Here is a 19,721-nt window from a genome sequence, read left to right as displayed (position 1 = left end):
TTTTAGGCTACTTAGATGCGCAGCAGCCAAGGCCAGCACCCTGTAGACTTTTTTTAAAGTAACTGAAATGTAATTGTAGTGATTACTTTGGAGGAAAAGTAAAGTAATCAGTTACTTTCAGAGCAATTGTAATTGTAACGGTAATTACTACTTTTTTGAGCCATGTAACTGTAACTGTAATTCATCACTTTTTAAAAGTAATCTTCCAAGCTCTGCTTGTGGGGATGCTGGTCCCATAAAACATTTCTCCCAGTGCCTCTTTGTCTCACTCTTTGGCTAGTCCTCTGAATGTTACGAAGAGTTGGTTGGTGGCGTTTTGACGCAGCTTGTCTCCTGTTTGTCCTAACCCAGCCTTCCTACCTGTTTCTTTCCTTTCTGTTCTTTTCCATCCTTTCCAGTCCATCCCAGTCCATATTTTATATGGACTTTATGCAAATTATATATTTGTGTAAGACTGTCGTCATGCTGTAGTTCTCTTGGCCATTGACAAGAGTCTGAGAGTGGCCGGGACATCACAGCAGTGAGGAGGGAATCAAAACAAGGAGATGGAGGCCAGAAGGCATGCAGCCAGCCCAGGTAAGCCACAGGCCAACAGTCAGGACAGGCTGGGGCAGCTTCCCAGCAACTGTCTTACTTTGATGCTGCTGCCCATCTCACACTAATGGCCCTATTTCAACCTCAGCAGCATTGGAGGTGGCGGAGGAGAGATACAGAGGTGGGTTGGGGGCCCAGGCAAGCAATCCTCCCTGCCCTTCTCCTTTGCACCTCTGACATCAGGAGCACAAACGAGAAGCCGGGGATGATCGGAAAAGTTGACAGGATCAGCACAGGGAGGTTTCTGCAAGGCTTTCCACCCTAGCTCTTTCAACCTCTGCTTGTGGGATTTTGACAGGATGTCATGTAATTCACAGGAGGGTTGACCCACCCACCGGTGAATGTTGGACCATGGGGTGGGAGCAAAAAAAATGCCCATCCCCTGATCTAATGGATTAATGGGGGAATGGGGTGGTTAGTGCATTCTGGGGGGTGGAGGGAATGATGGTAAGATCAGTAGAGTAGTGGCAATTTGAGAAGTGCAGGGTCCCTCCTCCATAGTCACAGCCACACCCTCTCACTCTCTACAACTTGGCTTTTCGAAGTAGGAATGAACAGGAATTCCGTTCACTCTGATTGTCTCCAGTCAGCAGGAAATGACAAGGAGCAAGTTAGAAGACTCTTCTCAGTGGCTAACACACTCCCATTTCATGCTGATTGGCTCATAAGAAACTGGAGACTTAGGGACCTGGCTCCCAAAAAAGTAAGAGTTCTAGGATCCCCTGAGACCCTGGATGTACTACTTCTAAGTAAGATCCCCGACCTCCAGATTTTCCTCTTCTTGCCCCACCAAGAAAACCAGGTCCAAGGTGTGGTGGGCCACATCCCTTGGGCTGATGACATGTTGGGACAGTCCCATGGCTGTCATGGAGGCCATGGAGTCCTGAGCTGCCCCAGGCCTGGCAGCCTCAACATGGATGTGAAAAATCCTGCAGTACTATAAGCCTGGGGATCTCCATACTATGTCCAAGGCAACTCAGGCGGGGAGGCTGTTGGGTAGCATGCCAGGCAACATACCAAATAAATCCCTAGCTGGCCCCGTTCACCAATGCCAGGCACAAACCCTCCAGATGTCTGAGGATGTTACAGATTACATAAGGAACAGCTGTTCCCAGTACCCCCCTTGATTCACCATATTGACCATGTTAGTGTTGCTTTATTAAGAACTGTTATAAAGCATGTTCGTAATTGAATATCAACATTTACACAGTATTTAGAGATGGGGAACTTGTGGCCCTCCCAGAGCTTGGGAAAGTTACTTTTTTGAACTACAACTCCCACCAGCCCAATCCAGTGGCCCTACTGGCTGGGGCTGATGGGAGTTGTAGTTCAAAAAAGTAACTTTTCCAAGCTCTGGGCCCTCCAACTCCCAACATCCTCAGCCACCATGGCCAACTGTCAGGACTGATGGGAGTAGTAGTCCAAGAACGTAAAGACTGCCACGAGTTCATTCATCCTTGAGAGAGAGAAAGGATTTGGGTTGTATCCGAGTAAGTTGAAATTAATGTACATAGGTTTGCTGTGTTCATTCATTTCAGTGGCTCTGCTCTGAGCGGGGCTAACACTGAAGGCAGCCCTTTCTTTGAGACTGTTCAAGTTATTCATATCGGAGTAATATATCCCTCCACTGAAGTGGAAGACTAGCACTGCTAATGAAAGTGGGTCATTTATCTCTACAGCCCTTTTAAGAACTGTGCTACATGCTCCATACAGTCCCGTGTGCCTGGAAATTCAAGTAGCGCATGATCAATGAAGAATGCTACTCCATGGAACCCATCCTGAACATGATGCCATGTCACTGGCACACCATTGTCCTCTAGCCGCTTCTTGTACAACAGACCATCGTCCCGCAGAACATCATGCTCACAGGTCGAAATGAATGTCTCGGGGAGCTGGCAGATAATCGCATCTTCTGCCAAAAGCGGGACGAATCTTGGGTCAAAAGCCGGTTTGACAAGTTCATAAAGCTTTTGTGAAAATGAAACAGGCACTTTTGAGACATAGCCCCTGGCCTTAAATTCTTCTGGAAGGTTATCGGCACTAATCCATTTTCTGTACTTCACCCACATATCCCTAGGAACATGGGCACTCTCTATAATCCCTTCCACATTGATAGTCTTCCCAGTGAGATATGCGAAACCAAGTTTGATAGCCCGTTTCCTGAACAACATGGGAACTGAACAGTTTTGCTGATGGGAAGGCAAATTGAAGTCCACTGCTTGCAGGAAGGGGTAGACCATGATCTGTGCTCGCATTCTTGGAAGGTCCACTCTGGTCACCAGCTCTTGACAAACAACAGCAGCAAATGTTCCTCCGCTACTGTCCCCACCAATGGCAATGCGGTTGGGGTCCACTCCATATTCCTTTGCATTCTTCAAAAAGTGTATTGCAGCAGTGCAGCAGTCGAGTAATGGGACCGGGTGCAGATGCTCAGGAGCTAAACGGAATCTAAAGCAAAAGCGAGATATAGTCTGCAGTTGTCATTTCATGTTCTATAGCAGAAGGGCATTTCCTGAATGATCTATTTATTTATTTATTTATTTATTTATTTATTTATTTTATTTATATTGCAAGCATGGAGAACCCCTAGGACTGCATTCCTTCTGGGCAGCCTTCTGGGATCCACAGGCCAGGGGATGTGGGCCAGAGGGCCAGAAACAAAAGTGTGTGGAACAAGAAATGGAAGTGTTACCTTTGTATAAGTAAGCTGGCCATTCACCTCAATGGGTCTACCCTGAGTATAATTCACTAATAGGCAAAAAAACCTTGCGGCTTAAGAATGTACCTATAGCCCACAGATATTTCTACCAAACTTTAAAAAGCAGGGAAATTGGGCAGCTATAGTGAATGCACCAGGGGAGCAGGAGACCTAACCTCCTCTCTGAGATATTGTACTGCCCTACAAAGTTGTCAAAATGCAAACACAATTTGGGTTGGTCTTTCACAGTCCAATCCACTTGCTGTGTAGCTTGGAAGAATTTGGGCCAGTGGAATGTCAGCTCTACTGGAGCTGCAGGCATAAGCAAAAAGAGAATGCTGGCTCTCACAGATGCCCCTACCAGCATGTAAGCACTCCCCACTGACTTCCATTAGAAGTATTTTCTCAGACTGACCTTTTACACGGCATAATTTGGCCCGGATGGGGACCAGCAGGAGTGCTCCGAATGGGAGTTGGATGTTGCATAAGTCCCCCCCGGCTCCTCCTCTGACACGCTCCCAAATGCCGCTTTTTGGGGCCCTCCGCTGAACTCCACCAGCAACACTCTACCGGGCTGGTCTTCCCTGGTGGACTCCCAGCTCCACCACAGCAGAGGAGCTTCTGCCGGTGGAGCCTGACAGAGCTCAGACCATGCTGGCTCACCAAAGATCCGTCATATCCAACGCCCCTCTGCCCAGTGTAAATATTTATTTATTATTTTATTTATATCCCGCCCTTCCTCCCAGCTGGATTGCGCCCTAAGATGTGAAATGTTAACTACAAGATGATACCAAGGGGATGAGCCCTCAAAGGGGACATAAACAGAGAGCCTAGCCATAAAGCCTCATCTGATTGGGATTCAGGAAGTAACTGTCTCTAACCATCAAACTGACTGGGTGCAGATGCTCAGCAGCTAAACAATCTAAAGCAAAAGCAAGATATAGTCTGCAGTTGTCATTTCATGTTCTATAGCAGAAGGGCATTTCCTGAATGGTCTATTGCAAGCATGGAGAACCCCTAGGACTGCATTCCTTCTGGGCAGCCTTCTGGGATTCACAGGCCAGGGGATGTGGGCCAGAGGGCCAGAAACAAAAGTGTGTGGAACAAGAAATGGAAGTGTTACCTTTGTATAAGTAAGCTGGCCATTCATCTCAATCGGTCTACCCTGAGTAGAATTTGGTTGGCTAGGAGGATTCTCCCCATTTCTGCAGCAATTTGGGGATTCTTTTAAAATCATGAAAATTCTTCAGCCCAGGAAATACATTTTTGTATGCAGTTTTGACTAGCGTACACATTTTTCCAAGGAATGTCTCCTAATTTGCATTTTGCACATTATTTTCACCACATATTCATTGTTATACATAATTTACCTTAATATGTACATTTTTGTCACCGTTGTTTGGTTAGCGAACTGCATTACAAAAATTCAGATAAGTGCAAACTTCAAAGGATCGGGGGTGTTTCTCGGATTGTTTTGGAAAGGGCAACTTTGATAGATTCAGCTTTAAATGGAAACAAAATCATCTCTACTTTGAACTATTATGAAGGGACCCTGCATTTCTGAATTTGCCACTACACTGCTGGGTGTAGGGGACCTTTGCAGATTACCTCTCAAATGCTATATTGGGGGGTCTATGAGGAATCTTGTATAGTGAAGCCCATTCCCTGTGCAGTGGAGGGGTTAATTATTGCACAGTTATTGTGGGGAGAACATTGCCAGACACAAACACTTTTCACGGTCTAACTGCGATTCACAAACTAACTCCCTCTAACCATTGAATCTGCAGTAACTCTGCCCCTCGGGCCAGCACCCTGTGGCATTACAGAAATGGCGCCCTGAGCAGGTTAATCCCTCAATTGGCCCTTGCACAAAATGAGTGAATGGTAATGAAGTAACTGATGACAGAAGCAAAACTCCAGTGGAGACTGAGGTGGGAGCAGCACTATACCGCTGGGAATGGTTAGGATCTGTGGAATATAATGGTATTTTGTGGAATTTAGCACGTGCAGTAAACGGTAAGCAGTAGCTGCCCTTCAGCTTGGTAGGAATTGCACTGGGAGTCTGTTACAGGAAGAACAACAAACTAAGTTTATTGTAGGAAATACATTTAGATAGTCAAGAGGTGCATCTGACTAAGTAGATAGGAGATGCTGCAAAAGAGATGTCTGCTGCATTGGTGCTCCTCCTTGGGGAGCCGTGCTGGCAAAAAGAACAACTGAAGATGGAGATCAGAGAAGGAGCAGGAAGAGAGATTTGTTTCCTCTGAGGATATCAGTTTACACCTGGGAGGAAATATCAGCTTAGGAAAAGTAGGAGGCACCGTGGTTCGGCTTAAAGGGTACCAGTAGGTGTTTTGGAATTACATAAGAATAGCGGAGGGAAACGTGTGAAATATTGTGTACTTTTGAGAACGTTGATTGCTCATTTCTGAATTATTTTCAAATAACCCCCCCCCAAGATGATATGCATATCATTGGGGGGGATTTAGATCTTGCCTGGCAGAACGGCTTTGGCATGGACCACCTGTGCAGCCTGCATCTTTTGTAACAGCAGGAGAGAAATCCCAGACTAATTGTGTATGCGATCAAATTTCAGAGAGGATGGAATTCGTCAATTCCTTCATGGATGGAATTACCCCTCTGTGAGTTAAGGGCTGGCTTGGATGTGAGGGTGGGCAAATGGACTTGTGTCAGGAACAGAATTTGAGCGTTTCCTGACACCCAAACTTCTGTGATGTATAGAATGAAATGCCAGACCTCAATGCTTATCAGAGGAATATATTGAACTTTATTAAATGCATATTAATAACTGAATAGCTCCATAAATGGGATGAAGGGGGGGAATGCATAATAGGGGCAAATTATAAGGTCATGGTGAATATGATTAACAGAGCAATCTAACTCATGGGAAGCCAGCGGAGGAGGAGCCAGCAAGAAGTTCTGCAGCATCCGTTTCCTGTTTGGGAGCCTCTGGGCCAGTGGAATGTCAGCTCTGCTGGAGCTGCAGGCATAAGCAAAAAGAGAATGCTGGCTCTCACAAATGCCCCTACCAGCAAGTAAGCACTCCCCACTGACTTCCATTAGAAGTATTTTCTCAGACTGACCTTTTACACGGCATAATTTGGCCCGGATGGGGACCAGCAGGAGTGCTCCGAATGGGAGTTGGATGTTGCATAAGTCCCCCCCGGCTCTTCCTCTTACACGCTCCCAAATGCCACTTTTTTGGGCCCTCCGCTGAACTCCACCAGCAACACTCTACCGGGCTGGTCTTCCCTGGTGGACTCCTGGCCAAGCCAGTAGGGTCCCAGCTCCACCACAGCAGAGGAGCTTCTGACGGTGGAGCCTGACAGAGCTCAGACCATGCTGGCTCACCAAAGATCCGTCATATCCAGCTCCCCTCTGCCCAGTGTAAATATTTATTTATTATTTTATTTATATCCCGCCCTTCCTCCCAGCTGGATTGCGCCCTAAGATGTGAAATGTTAACTACAAGAGGATACCAAGGGGATGAGCCCTCAAAGGGGACATAAACAGAGAGGCTAGCCATAAAGCCTCATCTGATTGGGATTCAGGAAGTAACTGTCTCTAACCATCGAACTGACAGGAAATCTCACCCCAGGGCTAGCACCCTGTGGAGTTACAGCCTCCACATGCACCTCAGGGCTCAAAGGCCAGGGTGTCTCTTCAACATATGATGGAAACTCCACAATGACGGTGCCAGACGCACCTCTGCAGAGGGGAGTTCCATCACGTTGGGCCTGCCATAGAGCATGCTCTCTCACAGGCTTAGGGATGGGGGAGACGTTAGATCTAGTTGGCATTTAAAGGCAAATCAATCATATTCACACTTTCCAAAACAATACGGAAACGGAAACACAGCCATCCTTCCAAATTCGCACGTACCTGAAATTTGTGATGTAGTTCTGCAACCCAACAACATTTATGAAAATGCATGATATTAGGGGGAAATGTGCCTAAACTGGAATATATTAGTGAAAGTAACATAGAAAAATGCATGATATTAGGGGAACGTTTGCAAAAAATGTGTACATTAGTCTAAGCTACATACAAACCTGTGTTCATTAGGGGAAAATGGACATTATGATGCTGATGAATTTTCTTGAGGGTTTTTTGGGGGGGAGAATTAACAAATTGCTGCTGAAATGTGGAAAACTGAATCTATGATTGATTCCCTCTAGGAAGAAGGGCAGGATATAAATGAATGAATGAATGAATGAATGAATGAATGAATGAATGAATGAATGAATGAAACAGAACCTGAAAGATAGCACCATCCTTACCCAGGCTGTGAATCCCCAACCCCCACTCCTCTGAAGGTGGTGGAATTACTAAGAGGGACCCCTCTGCTAACCTGGATGCCCAAGAGTGCCCCAGATTTCTTTGCTGGGGTGGGGGAGAGGAATGAAATGAAGTATTGTGGAAAAGGTCATGGCAGGTTGGCATTCTGAGCACTCCGCCCTATATAATTTCATTGCAGGTTCAAGCTATTCCTTTTCTGATGCAACTTGTTTCAGCAAGCCAACCAACGTAATTCTGATATCAACATTTTATTGGTTTTATCTTTATTCATAGTGATGATGTTCTATGTGTTCCTGATATGCTTAGACTAGAATACAGTAGGGTAGTGGCAAGTTCAGAAGTGCAGGGTGTCTTCATAATAGTCCCAGCCCCATCCTCTCAATCTCTACAACTTGGCTTTATGAGGTAGGGATGAATAAAAATACTGTTCACTCTGATTGGCTGCAGTCAGCAGGAAATGACAAGGAGCAAGTTAGAAGACTCTTCTCAGTGGCTAACACACTCCCATTTCATGTTGCTTGGCTCATAGTACATTGGAGACATACAGTAGGGACCTGGCTCCAGAAAAAGGAAGAGGTCTAAGACCCCCTGAAACCCTGGACGACTATTCCCCTGGTAGAATATCATTTCTGCCAATATCTCTTTGCATTCTTTCCATGTAGTTTTTAATGATGATATTTTTATGTATATTTGTTTTTAATTGGACTGTGGATTTTAGGATTTGATCTCTAATATTAAATGTGCATTTGTTAGAGAGCTGTTTAGATCAAGTGGTTCAGAAATCTTCTAAATAGTAATAAGCAAATTGCAGTACTTACTCAACACTCACAACTACGGTGTCACTCTCTCGGGCGATGTAACGGCACACCCTTTCATATGTTCCTGAAAAACATAAGTGTCACCAAAGTGTCACCAAAAGGAGACCATTGAAAAGCCCATTTCAATTAAGCATCATAGAATGAAAATGACTTCCCTTCCCTCCCAATTTAATACTTCATTTACAGACACAAAATTTAGGAGGGTCACTTCAGCAAGGTTTTTGGTGAATGTGTATAAGGCTGCAATCCTTATCTGGTCATATCTGGGAGTAAGTCACATTGAACTCAGTGGAGCTTACTTACTTCTGAGTAGACATGGACTAGGTTGCAGCCTTAGGCTTCTGAAAGATTTGTGGGTTTACAAGTGGTACAAAAGTGTTTTTTGAAACTCAATGTCAGCAATGCCAACACTTGTGCTTTTGCATAGCAGTTAGATTTGGATCTGGTGTCTTGGATCTGGTGTCCCCACTCAGTCACAAGGCTGGCCCACTAGGTCTAATGGTGCATAACCCTCAAAAGGAGAATGTCAAGCAATTGTTATATCCCTCCCAACTCAAAGCCACAGGCTTTTTCCTGTCCCACGGACCTTTTATACTTCTATGAATTTAGAGAGGCTTATGGAGGCATTTCTGTCAATCTCCTGTTCTCTGTCCAATCAGTTCTCTACACAACTCAGCCCACCATAATCCAAAAGTATAGCTATGGCAAAACATAGTAGGACCGCCAGCTTTTCAGCCCTGGTTGTGAAGGTTCCCCCCTGCCTCCTGTTATTCTGAGACCAGTTGCAGCCTCAGTACAGGACGAGTAGGGCTGCCTGGAAGTGCATTCTGAGCATGCTCACAGCTGTTCCTTGAAGGCCACACTTGCATAGCCTTAACTAGGCCCCAGGATTGTTTCTGTCTTCCATGATCAGGGGTTTGCTTATTTTTATTTTTCTATTTCCTGAGGTTTATTTCACTGAACTACCTATTTGCATGAATGACAGACTGATTCTCTTCTTTGTTACACACACACACAAACACACAGAACCATTTCTGTTTATTGAATGGGGTGCTTAAAATTCTTATTTAAAAGGTGTGTTTTCTAGTCCTGTAGTACTTCACCTTGCTTAAAAGCCAATGGTTTAAATAGAATCATACTAATTGTGAGAGGGAAGTGGTTTTATTCAAACACATGCTGGGATATGTTTTTGTTTTCTGTTTCTTCATCCTGTGAGTTTTCCAGTTTTTCTATTCATGTGATGATGGCAATTGCGGTTGCAGCTTGATTTAACCTGGGGTTACTTATCGTGTAAATGTACTGATTGCAGCTCCGGATTTGTGTGTGGCGCCTGAGTGCAGCGGAATAATACTGTGCTGATTGTAAGATGAACTCTTTACACAAAGGACGGTGGCCTTTGAATTCTGTTGAACTCTGGAAAAAGAGAGGGGAGTGTGGATTTCCGAGAGCACTTGAGAAGGAATCCCATTACTGTTGAATCCTGTTTTCAGCTTCTGTTAAGCTGCAGGAATAGCTTTACCCCCCCAAAAAGCTGATTGCTCCCTTTCCCTGTGTGTAATATCAGCGCCTGATTTTTATGGTAAAACCGAACCGGGCATTGCTCTAGGGCAGCCTTTCCCAAGCTTTGGGTCCCCAGATGCTGTTGGACTACAACCCCCATCCACCCCAGCCAGCATGGCCAATGACAGGGAGGATGGGAATTGTAGTGCGGCAACATCTGGGGACCCACAAGTTGGGAAACGCAGCTCTGGGCTCTAACTGGATTCACTTAACATGACAGTGATTACTATGCAGGATGTGGCTTTTTGGTAAAATAATACCAGTGATTCCACGTATCATGTGGCTGACTAGCAATGTAGAGTTTATATTTCAAGCTGAAGGCTTATTCAATACAAAGAGAGATTCCACATGGGGGAGGCAAGTTCCAACTAACCATGGCCAGGGAGAGTCAACTATGATGATACAAAATTAAGAGGGATAGCTAATACCTTGGAAGACAGAAACAAAATTCAAAGGGATCTTGATAGGCTGGAGCATTGGGCTGAAAACAACAGAATGAAATTTAACAGGGAGAAGTGCAAAGTTCTACACCTAGGAAAACGAAACCAAATGCACAGTTATAAGATGGGAGATACTTGGCTCTGCAATACGACATGTGAGAAGGATCTTGGCATTGTTGTTGATCACAAGCTGAATATGAGCCAACAATGTGATGTGGCTGCAAAAAAGGCAAATGCTATTTTAGGCTACATTAACAGAAGTATAGTTTCCAAATCGCATGACGTATTGGTTCCTCTCTATTTGGCACTGGTTAGGACTCACCTTGAATTCTGTGTCCAGTTCTGGACACCACACTTTAAGAAGGATGCAGATAAACTGGAAACAGGTTCAGAGGAGGGCAACAAGGTTGTTCATGGGGCTGGAAACAAAGCCCTATGAGCAGAGACTGAAAAAAAACTGGGCATGTTTAGCCTTGAGAAAAGAAGACTGAGGGGAGATAGGATAGCACTCTTCAAGTACCTGAAAGGCTGTCACAAAGAGGAGGGCCAGGATCTCTTCTTGATTGTCCCAGAGTGCAAGACACGGAATAATGGGCTCAAGTTAGGAAGCCAGATTTTGACTGAACATCAGGAAAAACTTCCGATTTGGTACGACAGTGGAACCAATGACCTAGGGAGGTGGTGGGCTCTCCAACACTGGAGGCCTTCAAGAGGCAGCTGGACAGCCCTCTGTCGGGTATGCTTTGATTTCAATTCCTGTGTTGAGCAGGGGGTTGGACTCGATGGTTTTATAGGCCCCTTCGCACTCTACAATTCTATGATTCCATTTTTTGGATTTTTCATTGGCTATGAAACTCAATATTCCTATGGAGCTGTTCTCAATTCCAAACAAACATTGCTCCCCCATTTTTTAAATTAACAGGATCCCATGCTGCATTGTGGATTGAAGGTGAGCTGAACATGATGGAAGTAGAAACCATTGTTTGTGACGTCCTGTCTAACATATCAGGAACCCTTTTGGTGAAGCACTGTCCTAAAAGCTTCTAAGCAAACTGAGTGAAGGAATGTAGGCTCCTTTCAAAGAAAGGGGCTGTAACTCAGTGGCAAAGCATCTATTTTGCATGCAGAAGATCCCAGGTTCCATCCCTGCATCTCCAGGTAGGGCTGGGAGAGACCCTAGTCTGTAACCCTATAGAGCCACTGCCAGTCAGTGCAGACAGCACTAAACTAGATGGACCAGTATGAGGCAGCTTCCCATGAAACTTACGGATGCTTCCAAATAAGCCAGCTCCTCCATGGAGATAGAGCATTCCTCTCCCGTTTCTAGCAGGTGATGCCTTAGGCCAATATATTCTTACTGGAATCCCATCAAAAAGCAGATCCTTGATGATCAACTTTGCGTCCTCCCTAGGTGGTATTCCATTCATCACAAGCCTCCAGATGACATACTTATGGCAGATGCCAACTTTCTCCAGAAACAGTGCCTGTTTTAGAGCAAGACATAAGGGAACAGAATAAGGAGCCCTACACATTCACGTCTCATCAATGCAAGACATAAGAGCTTTTCACACTGGAAGCAAAAAAGACCACTCTGCCCCCAAGCCTGTTTTAAAAAGCTTGCTGTCTTTACATGCGCCTTGAGGCACACATAAAAGGCGAGTCATGAATCAATACATCAATACTGAAAACAGACAGAAAAGGAGATCAGCAGTGAGGAAATGCTGAAACAGTTCCATGGCTGCAGTAGCTGCTTCACATCAGGAGTGGATGGTGTGGTGGGGAATCTGGGATGCACCACTCACTTGACCTCCCCATGCCGGTGGAACCAACCTGGTGCTCCTGCCATCACGTTCATACTGCGCCCACTTTGCTGCCACCACATCCCCCCCTCTCCACCTGCAGTGACTGGACCAGAGGGAGGGGAGGGGAGCGGCACAGCCCCACCATGCCATCCGCTGCTGCTTCACATCAGCTCATGACGAGGACGGCCCAGACCCGCATCGCACGATGTCACCCAAGGTTGTCTCTGCTAGGTTTGGAGAGTCCCCACAATAACGCTTACATGATCACAGTCTTCACGAGTTGATTTTTCTTCACTGACATTGAGATTCTGAACGTCTGTCATCAGGGCAATCGAACCAGCTCCCTCTCTGACAGTTTGTTAGACGGGTGTTAAAAGCCTTCCTTTATCCCATCAGGTATTTTAAAAACATTTTTCTGCTCTCTTTTTTTTGTCTCTTTGCTTTTGACTAATGCTGTGTTTTGTTCAAGTTTTGCCAAATTTATTTTCGTTATGGCTGTTTGAGGAAGTTGATCCTTGTCAGGATTTAAAACAACTTAAGTTCAGTTGTTGTTTTTCTTAAGATCCATCATTCCGACAGGCTGGTATTGATTCAAGTTCATTCAGTGTCCACTAGCCACTGCTTGTACCAATTCCATTTTCCCTCTTGCAAAAAATATTGAGATTAATATCGATATTTCAAAAGGAAATACTGATAATTGTTGATATTTTGAAAGAAAATGTTAGCAAGTTGAAAGAAAATATTGATACTATTATTGTACTTAACACTTTCAAACGTTTAAAAATAATCTGTTTTTGAAAATAGCTGCAGAAAATTGCAACACAAAATTCGATCCAAAAGGATAGAGAATAAGAGAATTAATGAAAAAATGGTACCAGATTTGAATTGGCTAAACTTCTAGCATATCCCTAGCTCAGAACAGACTCATTGAAATTAATGGACCTAACTTAGTTATGTCCATCAATTCCATAGGTCTAGGACTAGTTCTGGATACCATCCCTAGTTTCAAGGCAGTTCATACAGCCTTTGTTTTGATTCACATACGTCTTCACCTGCAGCTACAGTACATCTCGCTTTCCCCAAGCGTGTGTGTGGGAAGGCCTTGAGAAGCTGTTCCTACACAGGAGACACGCCACATACTGTTATGAGGACTCAAATATTCCTGGGAAACAGCCCCTCGGTGACCTCTGCGTATATATCTTGCAATACCTGAAGGTATAGACTTCCTGACTCCTATGGAAATTTGGGATTTGTCACCCAGGAAGAATAGGCACTCCTTTCAAACAAAGGAAATGTTTATGATAATCTAAGCCTTTGGAGGAGACAGGATTGCAGCCCTTATCTGGGAATCCCTCAGGGAATGGTTTCTGGAAAAACAACACATTCCCTGACAGGATTATCCTAAATTCTTTCATTGTTCTTATGTATCACATCCACATCCTCCTGGAGACATTTACATTGGGTTTACTTTGGGGTCAGTTTAGTTAGGAAAAGGTATAAAACATGGGGAGTGAGAAGGGGAGAGGAGTTCCTCTTCTGGAGGGCTCCAACCGCTGCTTTTCTTACCAACGCACGCTAGCATCTTTGGGACAATTTCAGAGCTATGGATTTGGGTGAGAACTTTCAAATCTGGCACTGGTTACAAAGGGCGGAGCTTTTGCTCATTGGGCTAGATACAAAAGTCTCTCTCTCTCAGCCTTAGTCTTGCAGCAACTCTCCAGGAAAGGTATATTTTATTTATTTATTTATTTATTACATTTTTATACCGCCCCATAGCCGAAGCTCTCTGGGCGGTTCACAACATCAAAATATCAACATACAATTTAAAACCACACATTGATTAATTTAAAACATAACTCATTAAATTTCCAAATAAACCTATACTAAACTAAAATACTGAAATACTAAAAATACTGAAATGCTAAATGCTTCAATACTGAAATGCTAAAATGCTAGAATGCCTGGGAGAAGAGGTAGGTCTTAACCTGGCGCCGAAAAGACAACAATGTTGGCGCCAGGCGTACCTCATCAGGGAGATTGTTCCATAATTCGGGGGCCACCACTGAGAAGGCCCTTTTTCTTGTTACCATCCTCTGGGCTTCCCTCTGCGTAGGCACCCGGAGAAGGGCCTTCGATGTTGAGCGCAGTGTACGGATAGGTTTATATCGGGAGAGGCGTTCCATCAAGTATCGTGGTCCCAAGCCGTGTAAGGCTTTATAGGTTAAAACCAGCACCTTGAATCGAGCCCGGAAACATATAGGCAGCCAATGCAAGCGGGCCAGAACCGGTGTTATATGTTCGGACCGCCTGGTCCATGTTAACAATCTGGCCGCTGCATTTTGCACAAGCTGCAGTTTCCGAACCGTCTTCAAAGGCAGCCCCACATAGAGCGCATTGCAGCAATCTAGTCTAGAGGTTACCAGAGCGTGGACAACTGAAGCAAGGTCATTCCTGTCCAGATAGGGGCGTAGCTGGGCCACCAACCGAAGTTGGTAGAAAGCACTCCGTGCCACCGAGGCTACTTGAGCCTCAAGTGACAGGGATGGTTCTAAAAGTACTCCCAAGCTACGAACCTGTTCCTTCAGGGGGAGTGCAACCCCATCCAGGACAGGTTGAGCATCCACCATCTGGTCAGAAGAACCACCCACTAACAGCATCTCAGTCTTGTCTGGATTGAGCCTCAGTTTGTTAGCTCTCACCCAGTCCATTGTCGCAGCCAGACATCGGTTCAGCACATTGACAGCCTCACCTGAAAAAGATAAAAAGGAGAAGTAGAGCTGCGTGTCATCAGCATACTGGTGGCAACGCACTCCAAAACTCCTGATGACCGCACCCAGCGGCTTCATGTAGATGTTAAAGAGCATGGGGGACAGAACTGACCCCTGCGGAACTCCATACTGGAGGGTCCAGGGTATCGAGCAATGCTCCCCAAGCACTACCTTCTGGAGACGACCCGCCAAGTAGGAGGAAAACCACTGCCACGCAGTACCTCCAACTCCCAGCTCAGCGAGCCTCCCCAGGAGGATACCATGGTCGATGGTATCAAAAGCCGCCGAGAGACCAAGGAGAATCAACAGAGTTACACTCCCCCTGTCTCTCTCCCGACAAAGGTCATCGTACAGGGCGACCAAGGCTGTCTCCGTGCCAAAACCAGGCCTGAAACCCAATTGAAATGGATCCAGATAATCAGTTTCATCCAAGAGTGTCTGGAGCTGGTCCGCAACCACTCGTTCTTGGACGTTGCCCAGAAATGGAACATTTGCTGCCGGCCTATAGTTATTAACAATTTCTGGGTCCAGGGAAGATTTCTTCAGAAGCGGTCTCACTACCGCCTCTTTCAGGCAGTTAGGGACCACTCCCTCTCGCAATGAGGCGTTAATCACTTCCCTGGCCCAGCCGGCAGTTCCATCCCTGCTAGCTTTTATTAGCCAAGAGGGGCAAGGATCCAACACAGAAGTGGTTGCACGCACCTGTCCAAGCACCTTGTCAACGTCCTCGAGCTGCACCAACTGAAACTCATCCAAAAAATCAGAACAAGGCTGTGTTCTGGAGACCTCATATGATTCAACTGCTGTAACATTGGAGTCCAAGTCCTGGCGGATGCAAAAGATTTTATCTTGGAATATGCAACTTCTGAGCCTTTCTCTTTCCTTTTTTTCTCCCTGTGTGGGTGAGCTTAATGTGAAGGTGTTCATAGGGTTAGTCTCTTTGCTTTAGTCTATCCAGTGTTGCTGAATGAATGAGTCATAGTTAGAAAGCTGCTCATTGTTAACTGCAATTGTAAACTGCAATATTTTCCCTTTTTTCTTCTCTTAATAAAACCACTCTTTATTTTACTTTCAGTGTGTGTGTCATTGGGTTAAGGGTAAAATAATACATGCTCTGGGGGGTGACGTGCGGGCAACTCCAGCAAAAGATCCTGCTGCTGTCTTTTGGGGAACTTGGATTTCTAGTGAGCTATGCTCATTTGGAAGCTCAAGGTCCCTTCGTAACACATACCCACAGGGGTGTGTGGGGAAAGGAGGGAGTGCTGCTATTCATCCCTATGCCAGAATACAGGTACAATTTTCATCAGGCGGAAACAACAACAACAACTGACACGTGCCTAAAGGAGTGGACTGCATTGCATGCCAGGATGCTTGTCACATGAGCAAATCTCCCACAATCTTCTAGGTTCCCAGGCTTGCAAATGGATTCTTTCTGGTATTATCTATCATGAATATTCATGCTAAACTTCCACTCTATTCCACTAGATTTCTGGGACCAGCTTTTACTCATGTGAAAGGTCAAATATCATACGCAAGTGACCAGTTCAGAAAATGTTGGAATAATAGAATAAAGGGCAGTGTGAAAGTAGCCATGATCTGGGACCATCCCCCAAAGCATGAGTGGAGCATTTATCACAGTGCCACCAGCTCCCAACTCATGGAGACAGACTAGGAGGGTGGTACGGTAGGAGGATAGTATGGTCAATGGTATCAAAAGCCACTGAGAGGTCCAACAGCAGCAGATTGTTCAGTGGGATCCTTTTTTTTAACTTAGGGTGCAATTCTAAGGGGTGTGTATGTGAAAAAACAAAGATAGTTCAACTAGCCTGTCCTACACCCTGCCAGCCTCCAAGTTTTGGGGGGCATGCCCTCCCCAACAATTTCCCTCACATTGGGAAGAATTCGGAATTGGAAGGAACATGTTTCGTAGGCTTTTTGCAGTGGAACAAGCCAGTCTGATGCGCCCCTGCTTGTATGGACGTGATGTATGCAAAATGTTATCGGTGAATGAACTGAGAATACTGATGGGGAGAAATTCAGTTTAGTTTTCATTTCAAGGCAAATCGATCAAAGGCCAAAGGCATACTTTCTTAAACAAAACGGAAACTGAAACATGGCCGTCTTTTGAAATGTGCACTACTCCAAGGTTTGTGAGTTCTCCAAGATCTCTAGCCAAGTAATGTGCACAGAAATGCCTACACTAGTGTAAAATGGCCATAGAATGCATACATTACGGGAAATAATGCATGATATGATATAACACTGAATGCATTATAGTATGGAAAACGGCTTTGCAAAAATGAGAATATTCACTAATAGGCAAAAAACCTTGCAGTTTAAGAATGTACCTAAAGCCCACAGATATTTCTATCAAACTTTAAAAAGCAGGGATATTGGGCAGCTATCATGAATGCACCAGGGGAGCAGGAGACCTGACCTTCTCTCTGAGCTATTGTTAAGGTGTTGGACTATGACCTGGAAGACCAGGGTTCAAATCCCCACACAGCCTTGAAGCTCACTGGGTGACCTTGGGCCAGTCACTGCCTCTCAGCCTCAGAGGAAGGCAATGGTAAACCCCCTCTGAATACCGTTAACAATGAAAACCCAGTTGATAGGGTTGCCATAAGCTGAAATTGACTCGAAGGCAGTCCAAATAATGATAAAATACAAATTTGTAAAAATGCAATCACAATTTGGGTTGGTCTTCCACAGTCCAATCCACTTCCTGTGTAGCTTGGAGGAATTTGATAACATGTGCCTCTGAGCATATGGTGAATGGTGGCAACATCTGCCATCTCCAAAGACAGAGAATTACATTTTTGTAGGTTTGTTGGAGTTCTTACTTTGCTTCTTTCCTGTGTTACTTCTGTTTCTAGAGAGAATCTAACCTGGAACATAATATTTCTCTCATTATTCATCCTAGAAACCTGAAAGACCGTCTTACCCCCTATATACCCAGTCGATCACTGAGCTCTGCAGGTGTGGGCCTCCTGCAGATACCATCTTATCAGGAGGTCCGTTCTGTACAACAAAATAGGAAATGGACCTTTAAGTATGGTGACACGTACCCTGTGGAATTCCCTCCCCTTAAATATTAGGCAGGCGCCATCTCTGTTATTTTTTCGGCGCCTGTTGAAGACTTTCCTCTTTCAACAAAATTTTTAAGTCGAGACCTAAGCATCTCTGTTGGAATTGCTTCTTAATATGTTGCTTTTTTAAAAAAAAAACACCTTTTTTAAAAAAACAATATTTTAACCCTTTTTATTAAAGATGCCTTTAAAGCTTTTTCAAAAAATATTTGTAAAGTTGTTTTGTTTTAATCTTTTAAGGTCTGTTTTTATGATGTTTTAAAGTGTTTTTAGTGCTTTTGTTTACCACCCTGGGCTCTTGCTGGATATCTATCTATCTATCTATCTATCTATCTATCTATCTATCTATCTATCTATCTATCTATCTATCTATCTATCTATCTATCTATCTATCTATCTATCTATCTATCTATCTATCTATCTAAAAAGAAGCATTGTACCTGGCATTGCTCAGGAATTCTAAAGAACAAAAACGTCAGAGTACTTTTGAGAGGTTCAGTCCATCACCTTGATTCAAAAATAGCATCCATTTATATCCAAACATAGACAAAAACCAGCTCCTTGATTTCAGGAACCAACATGCAAAACTGGATTATGATAAAAGGTGTGCAAATGCAAAGCAAACGAACAACTTTACAAAATGTATAATCGATGGCTTCCATGCAATGCTCTTACTGCACAGTGTAGGCCCATCGAAGTTAATGAACATGACTAGGTAAGATCCACTCATTTCAGTGGGTCAACTATGAGTAGGATTTAGCTGAATACGACCCACAGCTATCATATATCTATTTCAAGTCAAAAAAGAAGAACAAAATATATGTACAATCCAAGCAATCCACAAGAAACTAATTGGTCCCATGGCTCCAGCTTGTATGTGGGTGCAACTACTAGGGATGCTTCCTTTTTCTCTGATGCATGTTTGAACAGGCTCTCCATGCAGTCTATATGTCATGCAAATTAATCATTGAGAGAGAGGATTGATCATAAAAGAAACAGGGACACTCACCAGCCCAAACATAAGATTCCCAACAAGACTCACAACATGTAGTTTTGCACCCTGTCTGATTCCTGGAGGTATGTGGGTCCTGGTGACATGGTAATAAAGTGTCCAAGCCAGTGCCAAGAATGGGATGAAAATGCTCAGATACAGGAGCAGGTTCAACAGAGCTTCGCCGAGTGCCATTCTCTGAGCTAAGAAGGGCAGCATCCTCTTCTGACACCAGTGGCTTCTGATATTCTACTTCAGTGGCGTCTCCCTAATAAACTCTAAGTCTGTTGTAAGAGCAAACATATTAACTAAGAATCAGATTAGGAGCAAGAGGTTAGGCACTGCCAGATGTTCTTGACTCATGAATGAAATTTTGCCGAGAGATGCCAGTTCTTAGAAGCTTATGCCTCATTCATGAGTTTTGGCGTCCAGATGACTGAGATATATACACTGACTTCTGCCACCACTTTTTTCTCTTTCCTTTCATTTTTAACTCTCAAGTGTATTGAACAACTCCATACATAGGTGGGAAGGTGAGGAAGAGGACTGAGTTCACCCTACGTGGGAGGGGATTGCACATAAATGTGATCTGACTTTTGCATTTCAGTTTGTATTTCAGTACCTCCCACTCCACCCATCTC

At 44.5% G+C, this 19,721-nt stretch overlaps 1 protein-coding gene across 1 annotated transcript; it reads right to left on the bottom strand.

The window, feature by feature from the left end:
• Window positions 1-1,730: 1,730 nt before the first annotated feature.
• Window positions 1,731-19,332, bottom strand: LOC133372627 (arylacetamide deacetylase-like 3). The gene is made up of 4 exons (XM_061601502.1): window positions 19,099-19,332; window positions 11,698-11,914; window positions 8,431-8,494; window positions 1,731-3,042 (listed from the first exon to the last, which is right to left on the bottom strand). The coding sequence occupies exons 1-4, from the start codon at window positions 19,297-19,299 to the stop codon at window positions 2,268-2,270; spliced, it is 1,257 nt and encodes a 418-aa protein (XP_061457486.1). The 5' UTR covers window positions 19,300-19,332; the 3' UTR covers window positions 1,731-2,267.
• Between the last annotated feature and the right edge of the window lie 389 nt (window positions 19,333-19,721).

The sequence above is a fragment of the Rhineura floridana genome, chromosome 18 (genome assembly GCF_030035675.1).
Source record: "Rhineura floridana isolate rRhiFlo1 chromosome 18, rRhiFlo1.hap2, whole genome shotgun sequence".
Lineage (NCBI taxonomy): Eukaryota > Metazoa > Chordata > Lepidosauria > Squamata > Rhineuridae > Rhineura > Rhineura floridana.
This window is presented reverse-complemented; position numbering and strand designations above follow the sequence as displayed.